Below are 27,918 nucleotides of genomic sequence, written 5' to 3' on the forward strand. Positions count from 1 at the left end.
TAAGATCTGCATTCATTTGTTTTATTTTGCAGGGTCAGGTGTTTCACTTCCTGCATTCAGGGTTTTCTTCTTTTTTTTCTGAAATGTTTTTTTTTTTTCACGTGAACATGAAGCTCACAGCTTATGTGATGAATGCCTCACCTGTTAAGCTCTGAGATTGTTTCCTGCTCTGTGTTCAATCATCATTTTAGAGCAGGTAATCACAGGTTAGCCCTGTTGGCCCTTTGTTAGATGCTTGGAGTTTCTGAATGACATGTAGTTGGGACAGAGCAGGCAGGTGAGCCACTTAAGTTACACTATCATACCGAGACAAAAAACACATAATGCAAACAGATGGGGACAGGTGAGACCAGACAGACAGGAGGAGAAGGAGGAGGAGGAGAAGGAGAAGGAGAACAGGGGCTGACCTTCAGCTGCAGTCTCAGTGTCAGAGTTGGCTGACAGTCCGGCTCATGAAAGCTCAGAGTTGATCAGACCCTCAGACTCTGAACCAGAACCTTCTGCTGCACACCAGAGAGTGCTGCTTCCTGATTGGATGGTTTCACAGGTAGTACCCAGTCAACAGTTTGTTTTATTTTATTTTTATATGTTTGAATTTGTGGAACTTCCAACCACTCTTGAATCCACTTGAATGTTGTTTTGTTTTTATCATCAAATTTTGATTCAAATCAAACACTCAGTTCTGTGTTTACCAATTTTTTTATTTAATGATTCTGATTTTGAATTAATTTAGGTTACATTTGTGTGTTTGAAATCATTGAATTTAAATGTGTGAGATGGGTTAGTAGTTGAGTCTTTGAAATTTTATCAGGCTGCTGTTGACTGACCGGGTTTAAACGATTGATACACAAATCAGTTAGTAGTTTTCTGGGCTGTTGTGAGTCTGGTTATGTGCATCGATCCTGTTTCCATCTGTGTTGTTGGTGAAGGCTGTTTTTCGGGTGCAGGACAGAAGATATTGCTGACAGCAGCTCTCGCAGTGTTTGAATTTTTGGCTTCAGCTTGGAGGAAACAAACACCGCTGACCCGCAGTCTTGACATCATTCAGCAGCAGCTGAGGCCAAAACGCCATCATCTTGGATGACCCGCTGCTGTCCACACGCTGCTGGCATTAACGAGAAACACAGAGAGCAAACCGTTTCCTGTTCCTCTGTCTGACATGGCAGTCTCTGAGCAGAACCTGGATGACTACAGTAGCTACAGTCACCTGGCAGACGAGGAGCTGCTGCAGATCGCTGTTGAGAGAAGCTTGTCTGATAAACAGGCTTCATCATCATCATCATCATCAGGCCCAATCCACACAAACCCTAACCCCACACACAGAGGTTCTGACCCCCCCAAAGGGGTGCAAACGGTTCCTGCACCTGAACCTGCCCCCCACATCCAAAATTGTATAAACCCTCCCACAGCCCTGTCACAGTTTCTCTACAAGGTCTACAAGAGGTGAGTCAGTTTGCAATGAAATAGAGCTCAGAGGATGGAAACATCCACAAACATCAGAAAGCAGCAAGAGATCAATAGACGTTTCAGAGTGAGTGTCAGACAGTCTGGAGATGGTTGCAGGGTGTGTGTGTGTGTGTGTTGGGTGGGTGGGGGGTGGGGTTGTTTCTGACTTGCTCTGTGCTTGTGACTCTGTCGTTCTACTCTTGTTCTGTGTTTGTTCTGACTATCTGTTGGTTCTGTTATGGTGGTTTTAACTCTGTGTTATTCCAGTGCAGCGGCTCTGTGTTGGATCTGACTCTGGTTCCAAGTCTGTGGTTCTGAAGGTTTGTGTGTTTCCTCAGAGAGGTCAGTCCATTACAGTCCATCATCATGAATGGGGATGCAGAGGCTCTGATGGAATTGGTCCGGAGGCGGTTAAGCAGCCTTATGGAGCCAAATGATGAAGGCTGGATCGCTCTTCATGAAGCTGCTTATTATGGACAGCTGCAGTGCATTAGGATCCTGGTCAGAGGTCAGGACACCTACTGCTTTCTGCTTCTCATTAAGCCTCTAACAACGCCTCTTACCTGATTCAGCCGTTAAAGGTGATGTTAATCACCAATAAAGCTTTACTTTGTGTTTTGGTTGATTTGTCATTTTTATTTCACATTTAAAAAAAAAAACTTCTGCTTGAACCTTGAGCTACGGTTGGGCAAACCCTCCAGTTTTATGTCTGTAACATGACATCTGACTTCAGATGTTTCTTCTTCAGATTTTCAGCTTCATTCACCTGCTTATGTTTTTATGTCCACACTGTTCATTCATGATGGAAAAATGTGCTGATATGCAACACAATGTTAGGCTTCTTTATTAATTTACTGTAAGGGTGACATGATCATAACCTTCTGGAAAATCCAGATTTTTGTTTCCTGTACATGGACCCTTTGTACAGGTCCATGTACATGTAGTTAAAATAGTTAACTTGTTACAAGACGAGATAAACATTCCTTCATAGCTCTCCTGAAACACCAAGTGCTGGCTATGTCCTCTAGAGAGGGTAAGGGACAGCTGATGATCTTTTGTGCTGTCTTAATGACTCTCTGCAGGTTCTTCTTGTCCGCTACCAAGCAATTAACATACGAAACTGTGATTCAGTAGGTGAGGACACTCTCTGTGGTGCTGTGGTAAAAAGCTACCATTAGGTTCTTATCCAGATGGTTTTTCCTCAGCGTCCTAAGGAAGTGGAGTCTTTGTTGCAGTTTGTCAGCCAGGATTCCAGGAATGATCGTTTTGACTGATGATGGTACTCAAGGTGGCAGAGTTCTTTTTAAAAAATAACTCAGCCCTTATGTAAATACTAGGCCTCTTAGGTGAGTATGTTTATCCAATCAGTTTTCAGGAATCCCTACCAGCTTAACATTCTTACTTAAATATGGTCACTTTTTACTTAAAACTTCAAGCCGGTAGTAAATAAACCATTACTTTAAAAGGCATCATTTGATCCTTTAAGTAAGGCCAATCTCTAACCTTCCTTTCATTCCAAAAATTCTTGAACGAGCAGTTGTCAAACAGCTAACAGATCATCTGCAGAGGAATGGCTTATTCGAAGAGTTTCAGAGCCCATCACAGTACAGAAACAGCTTTAGTGAAGGTTCCAAATGACCTTCTTATGGCCTCTGACAGTGGACTCATCTCTGTGCTTGTCCTGCTAGACCTCAATGCAGTGTTCGATACTGTCGACCATAATATCCTATTAGAGCGATTAGAGCATGATGTAGGTATTACAGGTGCTGCAATGCAGTGATTTGTATCATATCTATCTAATAGACTCCAATTTGTTCATGTAAATGGAGAGTCCTCTTCCACAGAGTTCCACAGGGTGCTAGGACCAATTCTGTTTACATTATGCATGCTTCCCTTAGGCAGTATCATCAGAAGGCATAGCATACATTTTCGCTGCTATCCAGATCACACCCAACTCTACCTATCTGTGAAGCCAAAGAACACACACCAAATGGTTAAACTTCAGAAATAGAATAGAATAGCCCTATATTGTCATTGTACATGTACAACAAAAATGTGGGTTACTCATACCATGCCTCAGATTTGTGAGATGATTGGACAGAGCCTGAGAGTGGGGGGATAGGGCTTGTTTACAGTTGGAATGGCCCAGAGGAAGAAGCTGTTAGTGTTAGTTAGTGTCTGGAGGTGTGGGACCTCCATGGTTGGCAGAGGGCAGCCAGTGATTTTTTTGGGTGGTGTTAATTACCCTCTGTGCAGCCTTCCTGTTTTCAGTTGTGGCCCCTGTGTACCAATCACACAAGCAGTAGGAAAGCATGCTCTCCACTGAGGAGCTGTAGAAGGCCAGCAGCAGCTTTTGGTCCAGGTTAGTCTTCCCCAGGACACGGATCAAGTGTACCTGCTGTGGGGTGTTGTGGAAGTTTTCCATTTAAATAAAGCCTGCAAACGAGCGGTGAGCGGTAGCTAACATTCTTTAATCCAAACACACAAAGCCAACAGACAACCAAGCTTGATGGAGCCCCTGCATGTCCGTGGGACAGATGGTCAGCAGAGTTCTCACTGAGCCTAGCATGGCTCTCAGTTAAATACCTTCTCCAGGAACAAAAGGCAGTACACAGCTGTTTTACACCTTAAGGTTCACACTCCCTTGAGTCCTCGAAGAGACAAAAGACTCTGGTCTGCTTCCCCCAACTTCCTTACTACACCCCCACAATTTGTCTTACAGTATGGGTGTCAGACATGTTAAAATCCAGTGGCACCAAGGCATTATACAATAAAATAATGTGATTAATACATAGGTAAAATAAATTCCTATACAGGGGCAATGGTGTTGTGAGTCTAGGTGAGATCAGCAGAGCTGCAGGTGCCCAAAAACCTGAAAGTGGAGATGTATTTCACCCATGCTCCGTTTATAAGGAGAGGGGAGTGGACCTGTGTGTGCCCTCTGAAGTCCATGATGAGTTCTTTTCTTTTAAGGACATTTAGCTTCAGGTTATTTTCTGATCCCCAGTGGGACAAATTCTCTACTGCCGTCCTTGTACACTGTCTCATCTCAATCACAGATCAGCCCTACTACGGTGGTGTCATTGTCGTACTTGACGATCAATCAGTTTAATGAGTTCAACTGATTGAGATCTGTCTTAAAGACTTAAAGAACTGGATGATGACTGTCCTGTTTCTCCATCCATCCATCTTCTTCCGCTTTATCCGGGGCCGGGTCGCAGGGGCTGAACTTCTCACCCTATCTCTAAGGGAGGGGCCAGCCACCCTTCGGAGGAAGCTTATTTCCGCCGCTTGTATCCGCGATCTCGTTCTTTCGGTCACTACCCACTGCTTGTGGCCATAGGTGAGTGTAGGGACGTAGATCGACCGGTAAATTTAGAGCTTAGCTTATACACTCAGCTCGCTCTTCACCACGACGGACCGGTGCAGCGTCCGCATCACTGAGGCCGCAGCACCAATCCGTCTGTCAATCCCCGGCTCCCTTCTCCCATCACTCGCGAACAAGACCCCGAGATACTTGAACTCCTCCACTTGGGGAAGGTACTCATCCCCGACCCGGAGTGGGCACTCCACCCTTTTCCGGCTGAGAACCATGGCCTCAGATTTGGAGGTGCTGATCCTCATTCCCACTGCTTCATACTCGGCTGCGAACCATTCCAGTGTGAGCTGGAGGCCATCACCTGATGAGGCCAACAGAACCACATCATCTGCGAAAAGCAGAGATGAGATTCTGAGGCCACCGAAGTGAAAGCCCTCCGCCACTTGGCTGCACCTAGAAATCCTGTCCATAAAAATTATGAACAGAATTGGTGACAAAGGGCAGCCCTGGCGGAGCCCATCACCCACCGGAAACGAGTCCGACTTGTTGCCGGCAATGCGAACCAAGCGGTTCGCACTGGATAGGGATAGGGATAGAATGGCCCGTACCAATGGGCCAGACACCCCATACTCCCCCAGCACCTCCCACAGGACATCCCGAGGGACACGGTCGAATGCCTTCTCCAAGTCCACAAAACACATGTAGACTGGTTGCGCAAACTCCCATGCACCCTCAAGTATCATTGAGAGGATAAAGAGCTGGTCCAGTGTTCCGCGACCAGGACGAAAACCGCATTGCTCCTCCTGTATCTGAGGTTCGACTAGCGGACAAACTCTCCTTTCCAGCACCCTGGCATAGACTTTCCCAGGGAGGCTGAGGAGTGTGATCCCCCTGTAGTTGGAACACACCCTCCGGTCCCCTTTCTTAAAAGATGGGGACCACCACCCCGGTCTGCCAGTCCAGGGGTACTGCCCCTGATCTCCACGCAACATTGTAGAGGTGTGTCAACTAGGACAGCCCTACAACGTCCAGAGCCTTCAGGAACTCGGGGTGGACCTCATCCACACCACTGCCTCAGTGATCTTGCCCCCGGAAATTGGCGGGTCATCCCCCTCATCCCCAGACTCTGCTTCCTCCTCGGAAGACGTGTCAGTGGGATTAAGGAGGTCCTCAAAGTATTCCTTCCACCGCCCGACAATTTTCTCAGTCGACGTCAGCAGCGCTCCGCCAGCACTATACACAGTGTAGGTAGAGCACCGCTTTCCCCTCCTGAGAGGCCTGACTGTTTGCCAGAATCTCTTCGAGGCAGTCCGAAATTCTTCCCAGCACACCCTCACTACGCGTTTAGGTGCACTGGATCTGTCCAGCTTCTTCCCCTGCCACCTGATCCAACTCACCACCAGGTGGTGATCAGTTGACAGCTCAGCCCCTCTCTTTACCCGAGTGTCCAGAACATATGGTCGCAGGTCTGGTGATACGATTACAAAATCGATCATCGACCTGCGGCCTAGAGCGTCCTGGTGCCACGTGCACTTATGGACACTCTTATGTTCGAACAAGGTGTTCGTTATGGCCAAACTGTGATTTGCACAGAAGTCCAATAACAAAACACAGCTCAGATTCACATCAGGGAGGCCGTTCCTCCCAATCATGCCCCTCCAGGTCTCACTGTCGTTACCCACGTGAGCATTGAAGTCTCCCAGTAGGATAACAGAGTCTCCAGGTGGAGCACCTTCCAGCACCCCACCCAGGGACTCTAAGAAGGCTGGGTACTCTGAACTGCTACTTGGCGCATAAGTGCAGATGACAGTCAGGACCCGTTCCCCGACCCTAAAGCGCAGGGAACAAACCCTCTCATCCACCGGGAAGAACACCAACATACCAGCAGCAAGCCGAGGGGATATTAGAATACCCACCCCAGCCCGCCGCCTCTCACCAGGGGCAACTCCAGACTGAGACAGAGTCCAGCCCCTCTCCAGGAGACTGGTTCCAGAGCCCAAGCCATACGTAGAGGTGAGCCCGACTATATCTAGCCGGTACCTCTCAACCTCACGCACTAACTCAGGCTCCTTCCCCACCAGGTAACCCTATCCCGGGCAGGGTAAACTATTCCCTCGATGTTTTTCTCATAAGGGTCTCCTGTTTCTAAATTCAGATAAAAGTGAGGTTATTGCACTCAGTCCTAAAAATCTTAGAAATATGATATAGGATATGTCCTTCAATGCACATATTAAACAAATATGTAGGACTGCTTTATTCGATATGTGCAATATCTCTAAAATTGGAAATATCCTGTCTCAGAGAAACGCTGAAAAACTAGTTCATGCATTTATTACTTCTAGGCTGGACTACTGCAATTCATTATTATCATGATGTCTTAAAAACTCCCTGAAAAGCCTTCAGTTAATTCAACATCCTGTCAGGGATTGATGAGAGAGAGCAGATTTCTCCTATATTGGCTTCCCTTCATTAGCTCCCTGTTAAATCCAGAATTTAAAATCCTCCTCCTCACACACAAGGTCTTGAATAATCATGCCCCATCTAATCTTAACGACCTTGTAGTACCATTTCACCCCAATAGAGCACTTCACTTTCGCACTGCAGGCTTACTTGTTCTTCCTATAGTATTTAAAAGTAGAATGGGAGGCAGAGCCTTCAGTTTTCAGGCCCCCCTTCAGTGGAACCAGTTTCCAGTTTGGATTCAGGAGACAGACACTATCTCTATTTTTAAGATTAGGCTTCAAACTTTCCTTTTTGCTCAATGATATAGTTAGGGCTGGATCAGGTGACCCTAAATCCTCCCTTAGTTACTCTACAATAGGTATCGGTTGCTGGACGCTTCCCATGATGCATTGAGTTTTTCTTCTTCACTTACCTTTTTCCCCCCTTACTGTGTTTATACACCTCTCTGTATTTAATCATGAATTATTATTAATCTCTGGCTCTCTTCCACAGCATGTATTCTACTCTGTCTTCCTCACCTCACCCCAGTCATTCAGCAGATGGCTCCACCCCCCCTGAGCCTTGTTCTGCCTTCTTCCTGTTAAAAGGAAGTTTTTTCCTTTCCACTGTTGCCAAGTGCTTGCTCATCAGGGGTCTTCTGATTGTTGGGGTTTTCTCTGTATGTATTATTGTAGGGCCTTTACCTTACAATATGAAATGCCTTAGATGACTGTTGTGATTTAGTTCAATATAAATAAAATTCAATTCAATTGAATATGAGGCACAAGACTCCCTGTACAAATGAATAGGATCTTATTTTTTATGGTTTCCACTTTCTGTGATGTGATTTCGTTTGCATTTGCTGCATGTTTTCTGCATGTTAGGATGATAGGACATGTCTGACTTTAGGTCAGAAGGGACTTCAGCAGATGGATGAGCAAACACACTCAGTATGCTTGTTTACTCAAAGGAGGGTTTTTTAAAAAAAAAAAAATAATAATAATAATAATTAATGCAGAGGGGTTCTATGAAGCACAGTCTGACATTTTACCTTTCTCTGCACTCAGCTGCACCTGACTCAGTGAACAAGGGTACCTTAAAGCATGGTACCGCTCTGATGCTGGCCAGTCAGCGAGGCAATGTTTCCAGTGTCGAGTTTCTTCTGAAGCATGGAGCTGACCTAAACATCACCAACAAGGCCCAGGAGACACCGCTGTTTGCAGGTGAATTGTGACATCACAGTGACATAATACAGAAACTGCTTTAGTGAAGGTGTCATAAGTACTACCTTCAGTGGTTTGAATCATATATATTTAAGGAGCTTGGAAAGAAAAACGACTTGGTTTCTTTATGTTTCTCGAAGACATTTCACCTCTCATCCAAGAAGCTTCTTCAGCTCTAAAACCAAATGGTGGAGAATCCCAGGTATTTAAACCCTTGTGGGAGTTGTCCCTCAATAGGGTTAGAACCAACACAGACAAATCATGTCTAAGTGACTCCAGTTTGTTCATGTAAATGGGGAGTCCTCTTTCAACACTTTCTCATCCCAAAGTGTAACATATTACGCCATGTGACAAATTGTCGGTATGTTACACTTCTGGCTACCCAAAACGTCTCTATGTTATGTGTACGGAAATGTCAGGAAACACGAGTACCGTTTGGAATTAATCTACACATGTACATTTCGTTTTACTTTATCATCATTAATCACTTTGGAAAACACTATCTAATACGATTAAGACTGTGGTTAAGGTTAGAGATAAGGCTATGGTAAGAAATAGGATTTAGGGTTGGGGCTGGAATACACGGCTGGAACGTGTATTACCACCGGGAGCATCATTCTATTCCCTGAAGTCACTAAATTAGCCCGATTCCATCCACAATCCGGCGCATATCATAGGTACATGCAAGGGTACCTTTCGCTTTCCTATGGGACACCTCGGGACGTGACAAATCGTGGGTATGTTATGCGTCGGGAATGAGAACGGCAGGGTGCTGTAATGGAGACTTAGTCTGTTAGTTGAACCCAGATACAGGAAAAGCAATGCAGTTTTTGTCCTGGTCATGGAACGCTGGACCAGGTCTATTCTCTGAAGAATATTTTAGGATACATGGGTGTTTGCCCAACTAGTCTACATCTGTGTTATGGACTTATGGAAGCATTTCACTGCTTCCTTTATAGTGGAAGTGGTCCAATCAAAAATGATCTCTAAACCTTTTATATATTTTACTTAACTGAAACAACTTTAGATTTAATCTACGATAATCTTATGGTATTTAGTTTACCAAAACTGGACTAAAACTAAAAGAATTTAGGTTCCCAAATTATGACTGAAACTAAACTAGATTTTAGTCAAAAGACTATGACTAAAACTAAGTCACAATTTGCTGTCAAAGGAGGCCCTGAGGCAGACCCAGGACACGCTGGAGAGACTAGATCTCTCAACTGGCCTGGGAATGCCTTGGTTTTCCCCTGGATGAGCTGAAGGAGGTGGCTGGGGGGAAGAGGTCTGGACATCCTTACTTAACCCTTATAAGGTCTTTGGGTTCGTGCAGGGGCGGATCTAGAGACATTTTCTTAGGGTGGCATGGAGGTGGCAAAGAAATCAAATGGAGTGGCAAAATCAAAGCCTTTTTTTCAAACACATATGCAGGTGGTTACAATATGGCTAAAATGATTCAAATGCAGTAAGTATACACATTTTTCATATAAATATAGTCTTGTGGAGGTAAACACAGACGATACGAGAGCTCTTGATTAACACTCCTCGTTTATTACTCATGACCACACAACTGAATACTTTTCCCTCCAAAACACAGCAACAACATTTCCTGAGAACTGGGTGTAAGTGGAGCCCTCCAGCGCCTATGAGCGTCATGCCTGACAAAAACAAACTGTACAGAGTCCAACGATCTCGGAACAAAAGTGTCGGGCAGATAATGGCACACTGGGCCAGGAACAGAAAACGAGTCACTTCGGGGACGGAGAGACAGCACAGAGGGAGCGATGCAAAGGACGGGGGTGGGCTCTCGGGCAAGTATTCCACGGGACCCGGAGGAGTTGCCCGAGGACAAATTCAGCCAGGGAAACCCCGAGGTCTTCTTTAACTGCGCAGCGCAACCCCAGTAAAACCCACGGAAGGCGGTCAACCCAGTTGCCATCTGTGAAAGAAGCACAAGGTCAGGCCGCGGTCCACTACAGTCAAAAGGTGCGTGAAACCTTGTGACTGCGGCAGAGGACCAACCAGATTCACATGCACATGATCAAAACGCCTCCCTGGAACGCGGAAGAATTCGAGGAGCGCCTTTGTGTGCCTATGGATCTTAGTGCGTTGACATGGGATGCACGTCGCTGCCCAGTCTTTCACCGATTTACCGAACCTAGAGCTGACCAGCTTGACCGAGGCCCGGACGCCTGGATGAGAGAGGGCGAGTCGAAAACCTTCCACACGGGTCTGTCCTCCAGTACAAGGTCCATTTGCGCAGACTGAAGGGCAAGGACGTCCAGGTCAGCACGCTGGTCAGTGGCCATAGCGTCAAAGTCTATGCCAACATAAACGGCAGAAACCAGCGCGTGGGATAGACAGTCAGCCACGCAAGTTGAACTTGCCAGCCACGTGCTGAATGACTGTTGTAAACTCGGAAATGGCTGCCAACTGTGGGTCAGAGACCTTGGACATCGCAAACGTCAAGGGTTTATAATCGATGTATGCGGTAAAGCTACAACCCTCGAGAAAAAAACGAAAATGTCGCATCGCGAGGTGCAGGGCCAGCAACTCCCTGTCAAAAACACTATATTTGTGCTCACTGTCCCTGAGCATGCAAGTGAAAAAGGCGAGCGGTTGCCAGACACCGGAGACCCGCTGTTCTAACACTGCGCCCACCACCATGTCTGACGCGTCGGTGGTCAACCCAATCTCCACCGACGGAAACGGGTGGGCCAGCAAGGCGGTGTTAGCCAGCACGGCCTTGGCCCCAGAAAATGCCTGGATGCGTTCAGGGAGCCAATCAACTGGGTCCTTAGCTGTTTTACCCTTCAAGGCAGCATAGAGTGGCTGCAGCAGGTGCGCAGCTCTGGGGAGAAAGTGGTTGTAGAAATGGATCATCCCCAAGAACTCCTACAGCGCTTTAACCGACATATGACGCGGAAAAGCCAAAACAGCCCTGACCTTGTCTGGCAACAGAACCACACCATCAGTGGAAACGCGGTGCCCCAAGAAATCTAGAACCGGCAACCCGAACTGCCACTTGGAAGGGTTGACGATGAGGCCGTGTGCCGCCAAGTGCTGAAAAACCTGACGCAGATGATGACTCTCAGAAGAGCTGGCTACCAATATATCGTCGGGGTACACGAAGATGAAAGGCAGCCCATGCAACACAGATTCTGTCACGGTCAGCGAGGCGAGCCGTGTGGAATTTATTAAAGGACTCAAGTTGCAGGCATAAGTGATGTGAGTGGGCTTTTATAGAGGAGGAATACAAACAGAAAAGACAAAGGTGTACTAAGCAAACTAAGCAAAACCTAAACTGGAGAAAGCTGAGTCTGAAAACAAAACAACCACAAATAAAAAACTGGAGCATGGGAAGCAGATCAAAAACAGTTTGGGAGGCCGACCTGGAGGATGGCAACACAGCAGTTCAGAACAGTCCAATTCAGGAGGCCAACCGTGCGAAAAGTAACGGTAGCGGCACTGGTGGAACAAATCCGGGGACCGGCCACGCGGAAGGCAGTGGCGGCGACAACCTCGTTCAGGGGGTCGCCCTCGACGCCGATGACGTCCAGCTAAAGGCCTGGAACATGGCCGGCAAAGGCAAGGTGGTTCAGGCCGAGCTGGTTCGGACAGCTGAAGCTGACGCTGACGCTGCAGGCGAGGATGGAGCTGGCGCTGCAGGCGAAGCTGAAGCTGACGCTGCAGGCGAGGATGGAGCTGATGACGCTGCAGGCGAAGATGGAGCTGAGGGTGCTGCTGCAGGCGAGGGTCCTGCTGCAGGCGAGGGTGATGCTGATGCTGCAGATGAGGGTCATGCTGAAGATGAGGATCATGCTGCAGGTGACGGCGTGGGAGCCGCAGGTGGTGGCGCTGCAGGCGACGGCGTGGGAGCTGCAGGTGGTGGCGCTGCATAATGGTTGTATTGATGTATAGCAACTTGAAATGCTCCCAAAAATGGCTCCACAGCATGTAAAAAATATAAAGTAAGCTCTGGCAAACTTGGTTCTATGGTAGGTCTTAAAGGGTTAACAGTCTCTTGAGGTGGCAGCTTGGAAAATAAAACAGTCTTAGAATCATCAGAGTTGGGGTTAATTGTCTCTGGGGTGAAAGCCACAGCTTTAGCAGACTCTGGGATAACTGATACGGGGTTAACAGGCTCAGAGAGAGTTAATCCAGGCTGAGAAGAACCAGAAAAAACACCACCCTTTGTTTTCGCAGAAGTCTTAAAAATGCCAACCTGGGCGAGGCTAGTAACTACGAAGTTCAGTAGGCTACTTGCATTAGCTCTCATTGGCACACCCCGAACAACCCCAGAAGAAATATGACTCAAAGCTCAAACCTGAAACATTGTCCTTTCTACTCACCACCAGTGTTGGTCAAGTTACTTGAAAAAAGTAATCAGTAACTAATTACTGATTACTTACCCAAAAAAGTAATCCCGTTACTTTACTGATTACTTATTTTCAAAAGTAATTAATTACTTAGTTACTTAGTTACTTTTTAAAAACACGATTTACAACCTGAATAGGTAATAAAGCGATAGATCTGTCAGGCTAATTCTACTTTTTCTGCATAATCCATCACAAAATGTAATCAAATGGAAAAGTCCCTTTTTAAAACTTGTTTTATTAGTTTTAATCTTTTAACTTTATGCATCAAGCAAAAATTTAATTATATGCAACATTCTCTGACTTGAATAAATTTGTTTAATATTTAAACCTATTTTCTGCACATTCCAGCACATAAAATATTTTTGTGTGTGTGTTTACACTCACTCTTTCAAATAGATGCAAGTAAAACACAGCAGAAAATAAATAAAGTCACAGACTAGCGGTCCTGTTGCTCTATTTTCACCTGTAAAACAGGAGCAGGGTAGGCGGAGGTTTACCCTGGTGCAGGTGTGCCGCAGCGGTCAGTGGAAGAATCCACGAGTTTCTCTGTGAATTTCCCATTACGTCATAGCGCACTCGGTGCTTGCTTGGAAGCTTAGGGTTTTTTTTCGCTGTAAAAAGAAGAAGTTTTCTTCCCACGCACAACGGATGCTAATGTTTTTGTCACTTTTTATGGAATCAAACTCAAAATAAGGTCAGTACTTCCACGCTTTAAACGCTGCACGCTCATACTCTCTCCTGCACTCGATATATTATCCATTGTTGATCTGCACACAGCTGTTGTCACAAACGTTGCACTCGCTTACGTCACTGTCATGAGACATTCTTGCAAAAAAAATCACGGTTTTAGTAACGCAGTAACGCAGCGTTCCTACGGGAAAGTAACGGTAATCTAATTACCGTTTTTGCAATAGTAATCCCTTACTTTACTCGTTACTTGAAAAAAGTAATCGGATTACAGTAACGCGTTACAAGTAACTACTAACTAACGCTTTATTACCTATTCAGGTTGTAAATCGTTACAAGTAACGCAGTAACGCGTTACAAGTAACGCGTTACTGCCCATCTCTGCTCACCACAGTCGGCCGCTCTGAAATCCCAGGGTCCGACTGTGGCGAGGGGCATCGACGGCATGAGCACCGTTTCCCATTTGAAGGCTGGACCGATGGGCTGGGCAGAACACTTAGAAAACTAAGCAAAACCTAAACTGGAGAAAGCTAACAAAACACAGACCTGAAATGGCAAAGCAGGGAGACGCAGGTAGATGACACAGAATGAAGCAGGGAAATAACACAGATGACAGAGGGAGATAACGCAGACAAACCAGCAACAGGCAGGAGAACACACAGGGCTTAAATACACACAGCAGTAATCAAGGGATGAGAGACAGGAGGGGAACACACCTGGGAGAAATCAGAGCTGATGGGACAGGGGAAACATAAACTGAACACACTCACATTAGACAGAGACCTTCAGAATAAAGCAGGAAACTCAAAGACACAGAGAACCAGACAAGACACTGAACTAAACAGACGGATTCACAAGCAGACAGTGTGACACCATAGACAGACAGAGGGAACACAGAGTAGTGGGAGCAGGCAAGTATAGAACAAAACCCTAACAATGTGTTCCAGAAAAAAAAGAAAAAAAAATTGTCAGTCTACCAAAGGACAGAGGAGAACACCACAGGGATAAACTTGCAGGCCTGACAACAGGAGGTGTATCACTCCGCTGGTTTTCTACCTGGTGACAGTTTTTACATTGCAACGTACCTTTGTGACATTCATTAGTGCCCTCACTGACACACAAAACAAAACAACGACTACACAACACACTAACTATACACTCCACGCGAAATGTCACAAATCTCTCTCTCTCTCTTTCACTCGCTCGTTCTGTCTCGTTGCCGTTACCATCACTCCCAAAACTTTCGCCTCTTCCTAAACAACCAAATCCCATGTGTTGACTCTTTTTTTAAAAAATTGGTCGACATGGCACATTTTTCCACCGATAGGAAAGAGGTGGCTTTTTTTCTTTCTTTTTTCTCTAAACAAGCAAACAAACAAACCAAAAAGAAAACCTGTGACGGCAGTATTTAGAAAAAAGCATGGCTTATACATGTATGTACATGTATACATGTGTGTGTGTATATATATATACACACACACACACACACACACACACACACACACACACATATATATATATATATATATATATATATATATATATTTTTTTTTTAATCATAACTCTCGATTTACTGGCCCATAATTAAAATTTATAAACCAGTGTATACTTTGAAGTCCAAACTTTCAATATTGGCTCAAATAGAGACTCAGCGTGGCTGCAGCTTGTTGTCATGTGATTTGGAGGTGCAGCGTGTCCGTGGACCCCAGAGGATTAATAACATTCACCTTCATTCCATTTCCAGAGTATAACAACCAAACTTGTGTGAAATCTGAAATTCCCATGCTGTTGTTCAAAATGTGCTCTGCCACAATCATAGGCATCGGTTGCTACTGAAAACAAGAAAAAAGCCAGTCTGCACTATGGGCTGAACCATTTGTTAATCGTGGAGGGGGGAAACATTATGCAATATATTCAGTTTTAGCATTTATATTCACTGTTAACACTAACTATGCTCAAAGTGTTAATGCTATTATATTATAATAGCTATTATATTATATATTTTAATAAAATATTTTATATATTTTATAGGGTGGCACTTGTTATTTTATTTTTCTTAATGTTATTTATATAGTGTTTAATTTTAATTTTTGATGTATTTATTTTTTTATTTATTTAATATTTTTTCTAATTTACTCACTTTTTTTCTCTCTTTTTTTTTTCTCCTCAATTTTCTGTTCTTCTGTTGGTATGATGTTTTTTTTTGTATTTTAATTTCTCTTTTGTTTAACAAGAAAAAGTTAAAATGATTGGGAAAGAAATGTTTGAGAAAATATGTCATGTAAGATGCATACAATACAATGTATATAAGTTTGTATAATCTCTTGATAAACAAATTTAAAAAAAAAGAATTAAAGAAATAATTATTTTTTCAAACTGAGATTCGATGGCCTTGGCTCAATTTTCTGTGAGGAACATAAATCAGAAAACATTCACACTGACTGTGTCACCCCCTTTCACATTTCTATCACATACAGGGTCTTCGGGTCCACTGGACACATGTCTAGGAAAATTATGGAAATCTTAGGTCCTGTGTACCCTCATTTTCCCTTCTTCCTCCTCTCTGGGCCTGTGTGTGTGTGTGTGAGAGAGAGAGAGAGAGAGTGAGAGAGAAGGAAAAAGTAAAGCATACGAATTGACCAAGGTGTTACCCACTAGTGCTGTTCCCGCACAAGATTGTAACACTGTTGCAAAATTGGAGCACCCAACACTGTCTGCACCCACATTCCCACACATTTCACCCTCTGTCTTGAGGGAACAAATCTCGGGGACCTGACACTATAAATATCTCTGTCATTGTGGTTCCATACCATAACTGATCAAGATGGTAAAGCGATTCTCTGTTCAGACTGCCTTATAGTTGATATTGGAAGAGACAGATGGTTTTGATGGTGATGCAAAGGAATAAGTTTCAGAATGCGAGGATCATATTTCTGAAAATTCAGAGTGTGACACTGAGTTCGAATTGGACGATGAGCACCAGCCAGCTCTGAAGTATAAAATACCCTCAGTACCAGCCTGTGAACAGCCAGCCATAGGACCAGCCTGTCGGCAAGCTTCAAAACACAAGCAAACCTCAGGACCAGCCCGCCAGCAGCCAGCCCCAAGACCAGCAGGTGAGCAGCAAGCTACAGGACCAGCCAGTGAGCACCCAGCTATAGGGCTTCAGAATCCCTGTGAGATGAAGAAACTGGCCAACGATGTTGTTTCTGGTCAATGATGTCTCTGACAACTTTCAAAATGATTTCCAGGACCATCTGTTTTGATGACCGTGATGATAGAACAGCTCGACGGCAGAGAGACAGGCTAGCTATCATCAGGACGGTGTGGAACAAATGGGTGGCCGGTCTTCCCGTTTTACAACCCTGGCCTCAATGTCACCGTTGATGAGCAGCTGATGCCATTTCGGGGCCGCTGCCCATTTCGGCAGTATATACCATTTAAGCCTGCCAAGTATGGTATAAAGATTTGGGCTGCCTCTGATGCTGCTTCATCTTATGCATGAACTTGCAGGTCTACTCAGAGAAACACAATGGAGGAGCCCCTGAGAAAAATCAAGGCGTGAGAGTGGTCCTCGATGTGGCTCATGGACTTTCCATGTGCATCACATGCGACAATTTTTTCACATCGCACAAGCTGGGACAGGAGCTGCTAAAGTGGAAGCTGACTATGGTGGGAACAGTACGAAAAACAAATCTGAGGTCTCCCCAGCTACTGAAAGCAGAGGGCAGGCCTGTTCAGTAGTCAAAGTGTGTACACGGCTGATACGACCCTGGTATCTTATGTACCAAAGACAGGTGCTGCTGCTCACTGCACAGGGACGGGAGCACCAGTGGCTAGGAGCATCAAAAGCCCGAAATGAGGTGGACAACCTTGATAAGCTGGTGACTACTTACAGCTGCAAAAGGAAGACCCTACGATGGCCTTTAGTGATATTTTTTGACATGTTGGATATCTCTGCGTACAATGCCTTTGTCATTTGGATGTCACTGAGCCCAGAGTGGGGAAAGCTGCAGAAGAGGCATCCCCAACATTGGTGAATAGGAAAAGTGGTCATAAAAAGTGACCAAACACAAAGTTGGATTTCTGGGATCATGCCTCTTCTTCCACAGAAAATTATCCCTTGGAATGCCACCTACTCCAGAAATATTAATGCAACACTGTTTAACAAACTTAATGCATGGACTTTCTTGTAACAATGTAATGCATCAAGACTGAAGAAGACACTTGGATAAGAAAAGAAATGTTTCTCCCATTGAAAACGGTATGTCCAGAAGAACAGAATCAACATTTTGTGATTTCCTTACCTGGATGGTTGAGTATGCATCAAGACAATGCAATGCACGATTTGTGGTACACTTTGTAGTTTTTGTAAAGAGTGGCTTAACAAATATACAACATATTCTTGCTTTGTAGTATAAGCCTCTGATAGAAGGCAGTGGTTGGGGAAGCAGAAGTGGGTTTGGTACACAGGTAAAGCTGCTTGTTATCAGTGAAGCAATAAAAACTGATAATACATTTACAGAAGATATGACCAAGAGATGGTAGATAGAAGACAAGCAGGTGAGCCTCAGGGGGATAGGATTTAAACCGGTCTAAGGGCTGTCAGTGATTCCAGTTGAGCCTAGTCTGTCAAGAAGGATGTTATGAGATATAGTGTTGAAGGTTAATGGCCAGAGTCAGCTACCATGAGGAAGCTGTGTCTGTACTACTGACATTGGAGTAGTGTAAGTTTGTAAGAGTTAATCGTTGACTGAATAGTGTTACACACATACTGATGATCTCTTGCTGTGTTCCAGCCTGTGAGAATCCAAACAAGGCCATCGTAGAGCTGCTCCTGAGTTCAGGAGCTCAGGTGAACCACTCCTGCATTCAGGGGGGAACACCTCTTCATGAAGCCTGCAGACATGGACAACTGAAGCTCTGCAAGATGTTACTGGATGCTGGTGCCAATCTTAAGCTGAAAAACATCTATAGTATCCAGCCACTTTTTACCGCTGCACAGCATGGACATGCAGATATAATCCAACTGCTTGCACATAAAGGTCAGTACTACATACCTGGATAAGAACTATCTTTACTATCAGAAACTGAATGTCTGTTTTTCAGGTGCAGATATAAATGCACAGGCCGGAGACGGAGCCTCGCCGCTATATGAAGCCTCTAAAAATGGTCACGTTTCAGCTGTGGAGGCACTGCTTACTTTAAAAGCTGATGCCAACAGAACCACAAAGGCTGGACTGCTACCTCTTCATGTGGCTGTTCAGAACAACCATGCACGGTCTGAATAACTTATAGGATCTATTACTGCATGAGTCTGAACTAACCTTTTTTAAAACTTTTTCTGGATTAAAAAGGTAACTCCTTGAGAGCTCTGTGCTTCTGTGTTTTCAGTGTTGTATCCATGCTGATCCCAGTCACTAGCAGGATCAGAGTCCAGCGCTGTGGGATCAGTCCTTTACACATTGCTGCAGAAAGGAACAGGGATGAAATAATGGAGCTTCTCATCGAGGCTGGCTTTGATATCAATGCCAAGCTGTCGCAGGACTGGTCCAGGATCTATGTAGACCACCGAAGTACAGCGCTCTACTTCTCAGTCTACAATGGAAACCTAGAAGCTACAGAGATGCAGCTGGTTGCTGGAGCAAACCCCAACCTAGATGTCTTCAACCCATTACTCATTGCTGTCCGGCTCGGCTGGGTGGACATGGCAGCGTTGCTGCTGAGGTACGGTGCTGATGTGAGTGCTCAGGTCTCCATACAGCCGTCCTCATTCCCATCGGCTATCATGCTCAGCATGGGCACTCTTCCTGTGCTCAAACTGCTCTTGGACCATGGCTGTGATGCCCAGTCCTGTTTCGAGTGTTCCTATGGCCAGAAACCACATCCTGCCATCGCACCATCACGACGTCCCATTGAAGAGCTGCAGTTTAGCGGAGATTTTCCACCACAGCACCACCTTCAGGTGAGTTGTGAATTAAAATCTGAAATGAGAATGTCTATGTGCTTGTTAGTGAGGGTCTTCAACTTTTTTCAGTTTTGTGAGGCCATCTCCAGCATGTCTTTTTGCCCAACACCTGGTCCAATCATCTTGATGCTGCTGGACTATGTCAGCCATATACGATTATGCTCTCGACTGGTTGGAATCCTGGAGAGTCAAGGCAACTGGGCACTGATCAAACTAAAAGCTTGTAAGAAACCTGAACCACACACACATGTAACAGGAAATTAATAATAATATAATAACCATATTTATTTGATTTATCACCTAGATTTGGACTTGAAAAGTGGTTTCTTTAATTAATTAGGATTTTAAAAATGAACCCTTTAGCAATTGTCTTAACAAATGTAATTCGTAATTCGTAGTCAAACTGAGTCTTGTTGATGGTCTAGATGAGGGGGTTAAGACCTATGCAAAACAGCAGTGGGGACAAAGCATTTCTTTGGTAAATCCCATACGTGATAGTGACTTGTGCAAATGTCTTGAATTTGACCAGTGTTGTTCACCACATGCCCATTAAATAGTGTCCTGTTGATCTCGTACAGTTTTAGGTATTCGAAAATCCATATGTGAGGCTTTTCTTGTACAGTAGTCAATCCAGGCAGTGCACAGGTTGGTCAGTCTGATCTTACAGTCTTGGGTGACTGCACTATCTACCAGTAGCTGGTGTTTTGCCCCTCTAGTGTTCCTGGCAATTCTTTTCTGTGTCCTGGACATGTATTGAGCCTTGCGCCTGTTCATTCTGGCCACTATGATGCCTGCCAGGAGCTTCCCTATGGTACTGAGGCAGGTTATTGGCTAGCGGTTGCATGGTGCTGGTCTCTTCAGTAGCTCTGAACCATTTCAGGGCCTGGTGATGTCCTCCTCTTCATGTTTGATATCCTTTCTTTCTTAGTCTGCCACTATAATGGTTACTGGATCCTGTTAAGGGAAGCTGCTGTGGTCTGCTCTTAGATCCACTAGCCACTGAGCATTGTTGTTATGGTTTGCTGTATTTCTTCGGCATCCATTTCTTTATCACACCTTTTTGCATTTCTTATAGTTAACTTGAATTCAATTCAATTCACTTCAATTCACTTCAGTTCAATTCAATTCAATTCAGTTTTATTTATACAGTACTAAATCGCAACAAAAGCCACCTCAATGTGCTTTATATTTAAAGGTAGACCCTACAATAATACATAAAGAGAAAAACCCAACAATCATATGACCCCCTATGATCAAGCACTTGGGGAGGAAAAACTTCCTTTTAACGGGAGAACCCTGTCCAGGGAGGAGCGGCCATCTGCCACGACTGATTGGGGTGAGACAAGAGAGACAAGGAAAAAGACATGCTGTGGAAGAGAGCCAGAGATTAATAACAAGTATGATTCAGTGCAGCGAGGTCTATTGACACAAAGTGAGTGAAGAAGAAACACCCAGTGCATCATGGGAATCCCCCAGCAGCCTACACCCATTGCATCATAACTAAGGGAGGATTCAGGGTCATCTGATCCAGCAACTATACAGGGAGTGCAGAATTATTAGGCAAGTTGTATTTTTGAGGAATAATTTTATTATTGAACAACAACCATGTTCTCAATGAACCCACAAAACTCATTAATATCAAAGCTGAATGTTTTTGGAAGTAGTTTTTAGTTTGTTTTTAGTTTTAGCTATTTTAGGGGGATATCTGTGTGTGCAGGTGACTATTACTGTGCATAATTATTAGGCAACTTAACAAAAAACAAATATATACCCATTTCAATTATTTATTTTTACCAGTGAAACCAATATAACATCTCCACATTCACAAATATACATTTCTGACATTCAAAAACAAAACAAAAACAAATCAGCGACCAATATAGCCACCTTTCTTTGCAAGGACACTCAAAAGCCTGCCATCCATGGATTCTGTCAGTGTTTTGATCTGTTCACCATCAACATTGCGTGCAGCAGCAACCACAGCCTCCCAGACACTGTTCAGAGAGGTGTACTGTTTTCCCTCCTTGTAAATCTCACATTTGATGATGGACCACAGGTTCTCAATGGGGTTCAGATCAGGTGAACAAGGTGGCCATGTCATTAGTTTTTCTTCTTTTATACCCTTTCTTGAGTACTTGGACGCGTGTGATGGAGCATTGTCCTGCATGAAAATCATGTTTTTCTTGAAGGATGCAGACTTCTTCCTGTACCACTGCTTGAAGAAGGTGTCTTCCAGAAACTGGCAGTAGGACTGGGAGTTGAGCTTGACTCCATCCTCAACCCGAAAAGGCCCCACAAGCTCATCTTTGATGATACCAGCCCAAACCAGTACTCCACCTCCACCTTGCTGGCGTCTGAGTCGGACTGGAGCTCTCTGCCCTTTACCAATCCAGCCACGGGCCCATCCATCTGGCCCATCAAGACTCACTCTCATTTCATCAGTCCATAAAACCTTAGAAAAATCAGTCTTGAGATATTTCTTGGCCCAGTCTTGACGTTTCAGCTTGTGTGTCTTGTTCAGTGGTGGTCGTCTTTCAGCCTTTCTTACCTTGGCCATGTCTCTGAGTATTGCACACCTTGTGCTTTTGGGCACTCCAGTGATGTTGCAGCTCTGAAATATGGCCAAACTGGTGGCAAGTGGCATCTTGGCAGCTGCACGCTTGACTTTTCTCAGTTCATGGGCAGTTATTTTGCGCCTTGGTTTTTCCACACGCTTCTTGCGACCGTGTTGACTATTTTGAATGAAACGCTTGATTGTTCGATGATCACGCTTCAGAAGCTTTGCAATTTTGAGACTGCTGCATCCCTCTGCAAGATATCTCACTATTTTTGACTTTTCTGAGCCTATCAAGTCCTTCTTTTGACCCATTTTGCCAAAGGAAAGGACGTTGCCTAATAATTATGCATACCTGATATAGGGTGTTGATGTCATTAGACCACACCCCTTCTCAATTACAGAGATGCACATCACCTAATATGCTTAATTGGTAGTAGGCTTTCGAGTCTATACAGCTTGGAGTAGGACAACATGCATGAAGTGGATGATGTGGACAAAATACTCATTTGCCTAATAATTCTGCACTCCCTGTATGCTTTTGGAAAAAGGAAAATTTGAAGCCTAATCTTAAAAGTAGAGATAGTATCTGTCTCCTGAATCCAAACTGGAAGCTGGTTCCACAGAACAGGGGCCTGAAAAATGAAGGCTCTGCCTCCTATTCTGCTTTTAAATACTCTAGGAACAAGCCTGCAGTGCGAGAGTGAAGTGCTCTAATGGGGTGATATGGTACTATAAGATAAGATGGGGCCTGATTATTTAAGACCTTGAATGTGAGGGGCAGGATTCTGGATTTAACAGGGAGCCAATGAAGAGAAGCCAATATAGGAGAAATCTGCTCTCTCTCTCTCACCAGTCCCTGTCAGTACTCTTGCTCCGGCATTTTGGATTAACTGAAGGCTTTTCAGCGAGTTTTTAGGACATCCTGATAATAATGAATTACAGTCCAGACTTGGAATTAATAAATGTATGATCTAGTTTTTCAGCGTCTCTCTGAGACAGGATATTTCTAATTTTAGAGATAAAGCAGTCCTACATATTTGTTTAATACATGTATTGAAGGACACATCCTGGTCAAAAATGGCTCCAAGGTTCCTCACGGTGTTACTGGAGGCCAAGGTAATGCCATCCAGAGTAAGAATCTGGTTAGATGCCATATTTCTAAAATTTTTAGGGCTGGGTGCAATACCCTTATTTTTATTTGATTTTAGAAGCAGAAAATTAGAGGCCATCCAGGTGTTTCTGTCTTTAAGACATTCCTTAATATCTATAATTATAAATATCTATAATTAAGAAACTTCATTTATTCAACTTCAGAGTCTCACACTTGAACATCTAAACAAGAAAGGTCATAGTTCCATGTTCTTTACAACTTTGATGTCCTATGATAAAGGTCTGCCATGGTTGGAGGCATGGAGATTGGTCATTTAAAAAAACTTACAAGAAGCTGAATGGAATATGGTCTGTTTAAAGTTTCAAACACAGTCAGTGAATATGAGAATGACGCTATTACAACACAAGTAGTTAATGTGAACTTATGTCACCCCTGACTAGTTGGTCTCCTGATATCCCAGACACATCTCTCATCCCTGATGAAGACTTTTTAGTTGATACGTGTAGGTAATTTTTCCTTGTTGTATTACTCCAACAATTTCATAATTGACAATATTTTTTTATCAAAGATTTTGATCATTCTAATTAACAGAGTGACTCCAAAATCTTTCTCTTTTCATTGACATACTGGAAATGTTTAGAAGAAATAAGCACTCCGTTTTGTTGTCTATGGGACTCCTCAAAACTGAAGAAATGCTGGAAGACTGTTGTTAGACTATATCTGATATTGTTGGTATGTAGCTATCCTGTGAAGCAAAAATGTGTGCTCTTGTATATACCAATACAATACAACTCAAGTAAACTCTAATTGACTGTGGATTCCTGTAGGCCAGGGGGATGATAGTCTTATCATGGAGAAAAATACAGGTGCCTTCAGTTCATGTATGAATGAAATAAATGGCCGCTGATATTACAATGGAGAAACTGACTTACTATAGTCAAAGGAAAATAGCAGAATTTGAAGACATATGGAATGGAAACGCTTACTTGAGTATCTGAAGTCCCCAAATGCATATTATAATATGGTCTTCTGCACTGTTAAAATAAGAAGGGACGTTTAGCTAGCAAAGAGCTATTAAAAAGGTGAGCGTGGTCACTTCCATTTAGGAGATGCCTTTTGAGTTTAAAGTTGCTGTGTGGAGGCTGTCATTTTCAGCATCTACATGATAATCTACATTATCATGTAGATGCTAAATTCAGGTAATTATTTTATCTGAACTGAGCACTAAGTCAGACAAAAAGTCTGAGAAATCAGAGTAAGGGTCAGGAGGATGATAGACAAATACAAACTAAGCTTTTGTGTTTTGTTGTTAGGGTGTACGAGTCTTTTGGTTGAATAATAAGCTTTCTGCATCCTCCTTTATCTTTATTTTCCTTAATGGTTATGGCTCCTTGGTTACTAAAGGAGTTTCTAATTTGGACACTGCCATTCTTGTTCATAGCCTTGTTACTTCTCAGATTGACTAGTGCAATTCACTTCTTTTTGGTCTTACTCAAAAATCCATCCATAAGCTTCAACGTGTCCAGAACTCTGCTGCCCGTATTATCACCAGGACCCCTTCTATTCACCACATCACCCCTGTCCTGTAGCAGCTTCATTGGCTTCCAGTCAAATATCGCAGCAATTTTAAAATACTTTTGTATACATTTAAGGCTAGTCATCATCTCTCCCCTCCATATCGCTCTGATTTGGTTCAGATCACCATTCCATCAGGGTGTCTTAGATCCTCTTCTTCTCTTTCTCTCTCTGTCCCCTCCCCCCATCTTGCCACCATGGGGAGCAGGGCTTTCAGCTTCTCTGCTCCTTGACTTTGGAATTCCCTATCTCCTGACATTAGAAATATCACTTCCTTTCCCCTTTTTAAGTCTACACTCAAAACTCACCTGTTCAAAATAGCTTATCCCACATAATCTTTTCTATTCTGCTATTTTAATCTCTTTTATGTTTTATGATTCTGTAAATTGCCTGTTTTTATGCTTGTTTTCTATTTTTCTGCTGTGTACAGTGTCCTTGAGTGTTCTGAAAGTCAAATAAAATGTATTATTAAGTTCCTAAGTTTTTAGAAAATAAAGAACAGTTTCCAGAGTTCATTTAAAACATCCCTCTGCACTCTCAGTGTAAAGTTTGTTAATCCTTGTTAATCCTCAGTTTGGTTGAAATCTTGATACCATCCTTCTTTCTGTGTTCTGGCTTCAGTACCTCCTCATCCTCTGATGCAGCTTTGCAGACTGAAGATCCGATGCTTGGTTGGAGTCCAACGACTCAAACTGCTTCACACTCTGCCACTTCCTGTCAGACTTATTCGCTTCCTGCAATACGACGTCAAGTGTTCACTCACCCTAGGAGTGTGAAATTAATGTATTAGTGTCATGAAGATGTTGCTTTTTGCCTCACTAAATCATCATGGTAACTGGTACTTAACAGATCATCTGGTTGGGAGCATGTTACGTTCAGAGTTTGAGTTCATGTGGTAATGCAGAAAATATATAAATGTTCTTCAACCTAATTTGAATCTGCTCCTGAGTCTCTTTCGCACTGCTGGAAACACAGAACGCACAGCAAGAATAGGTGTTCAACCAATCGCATTCATTCACTCTGATCTCCTACCAGGCAGGACATTTTTCCATGGATCCAGATTAAAGTCTCAAAGCTCTAATGTGCAGCCATCAGCTTAGAAATAAATAGCAGTAATGATCACACTCAGACAGAAAATCATTAACTGCAGTTCAAATCTTTATTTTACAGCTCTATGCCACAAATAAGAGCTTAACCAGTTTCTGATTTATTTATTTATTTATTTATTTATTTTTTTAGATCTTTATGCTCATTATGGATTTTATCGTCATTATTATCTGATAACTTCTCTGTTTGGAGAAGTTGGAACTCAAACGGTCGTTTTGTGCAGGAGAAGAGTCAAATGACCAGCAAAATGTCCCTTGTAATGTGAATGCGTTGAGAACCTCTGACTGGGGTTTTAAGTTTGATTGAAACAGCAAACACAGAGAAAGCCTGGATATGTTGAACTTCACTGCTAGTCATACCCATCTAAAGTCACCTGGTACATCTGAGACTGTTTAGGACACAGAAATGTGACACTTTCTGTTTTTAAAGACACAAGCATCCTTTGTTAAGCTCCTCTGTATGTGCTGACTCTTAGTGTGTTGAGTTTACTGTGTGCTGCTCTGGAAGATGTTCACCTTTGACCATATTCAAAGTTTGAAATCAGAAAGAGTTCAAATAAACTTTTCTTTTTCAACAGTTGTCACAGAATGGTTTCTATTAGAGGGAAACCCCCAACTATCTGATGATATGCTATAAGCAGTACTTGGTGACAGTGGAAAGGAAAAACTCCCTTTTAACATAAAAAACCCCAGACTGCCTCAAACTGGTTGGAGATGAAGAGAAGAGAAAGGGTCATGGAAGGACATCAGAGGACAGTAGAGGTCAGACTGAGCCAGGATTGGTAAACAGCATTCGCGCTGTTAATGTCTGAACACTTACACTTTGTCTTTAGCCTGAACTTACTTTCCTCAGTAGCTCAGTCTAAAAATAACACACTCACACACGCACACGCACGCACACGCGTGCCGTGATAACAATCCATGGATTTGTGTGGAGACTTTTGAATAAACAAAGTTATGACTGAGCTGAAGTTAAAACTCTGGTGTAACTTGAGACAGATCTGGGATTCATTCTGGAAAGTTTTTGGATTTCAGTCACAGCAGCTCTAAAATTTCACTGATATAAACAGAAATTTTTTTAAAACGTAAACATTTGCATTAAATATGGTCTAGTAGTGGCTGTAGCACAAGAGATAGAGAAGGCCATGTATTAATTAGAGGGTTGGTGGCTTGATCCCTGGCTGCTCCAGTCTGCAGGTCAGAGTATGGACATGATACTAACCCCAGAGGTTGCGCTCTGATGTGTTCATCAGAGTATAAATATTAGATAGAAAGCACTGAGGCACAGAAAAACATACATACTTGTGTTAAATATACACTTGCATATAGAGAATTATTCTTTAACAATCCTTGACAGGTGAAGGTTATGTTTACCTTGCCTTGTGCAGACCTATTACTATGACACTCCATCGTGAGGATGATGGCAGCTGTTTGTTCTGGTAAGTAATGTTTCTGATTGGTTTCTAACAGTTTTTATTCTTTCACTTGCAGTCCTGGTGGAGATTTATACTTAGTTCTCTTTGGGTCAGGCTTATAGAGTTATTAAATCTTTTTTAAAATGACATTTTTGGCCATTAGGAAAAAAGCAGAAATAAAGTTTCACTAAGAATCTTTAGACGCTCCTAAAAACCTCTACTCCCTGCTGCTATCTGCACTCTAGGGGATCATCTAGGAATAGTGATTTTTTTTTCCTGAGGTCTGATTGGTCAGTAAGTGGAATTTTCCTGCCATTGAGTCTCTAATTAGGAAAATAAGATGCCCTGGAGCAAGTTAGGTCTGCTACATTGTGATGTACCTTAGTAAATGAAGCAACTTCAAAATCCTGAAAAAAGAGTTAAACCTGAAGTTAATCTGTAGCTCTGAGCAGGTCTGGGATTATTTTGGGGGTGATCCAGTCTGTGAAACAGCTCTTCAGCATTTGTTTGTGTGATACAGCTTCATGTGACTCCACCTGCAACATTAGAGCAGTGAAGAGGTGGACCGGTCAACAAGCTCTGATAGCAGCTTCCTAAAATAAAACTTAAGTAACACCCCCACCCCCACGCTGGGGTCAGACTAGATTACAGACAGACAGCTGGAGAACAGACGGAGGAAAGGACGAAGCT

The 27,918-nt window shown here is 43.5% G+C and overlaps 1 protein-coding gene across 1 annotated transcript; it reads left to right on the forward strand.

Moving 5' to 3' along the window:
- Window positions 1–752: 752 nt before the first annotated feature.
- Window positions 753–26,652, forward strand: LOC146372310 (ankyrin repeat and SOCS box protein 2-like). The gene is made up of 7 exons (XM_084953124.1): window positions 753–1,443; window positions 1,785–1,954; window positions 8,275–8,430; window positions 18,296–18,541; window positions 18,606–18,777; window positions 18,891–19,687; window positions 25,329–26,652. Exons 1-7 carry the CDS (start codon window positions 1,160–1,162, stop codon window positions 25,481–25,483), a joined length of 1,980 nt encoding a protein of 659 aa, XP_084809250.1. The 5' UTR covers window positions 753–1,159; the 3' UTR covers window positions 25,484–26,652.
- Window positions 26,653–27,918: the final 1,266 nt, after the last annotated feature.

Source organism: Perissodus microlepis, chromosome 15, assembly GCF_051167445.1.
Source record: "Perissodus microlepis isolate ML-2025 ecotype Zambia chromosome 15, ASM5116744v1, whole genome shotgun sequence".
Classification (NCBI taxonomy): Eukaryota; Metazoa; Chordata; class Actinopteri; order Cichliformes; family Cichlidae; genus Perissodus; species Perissodus microlepis.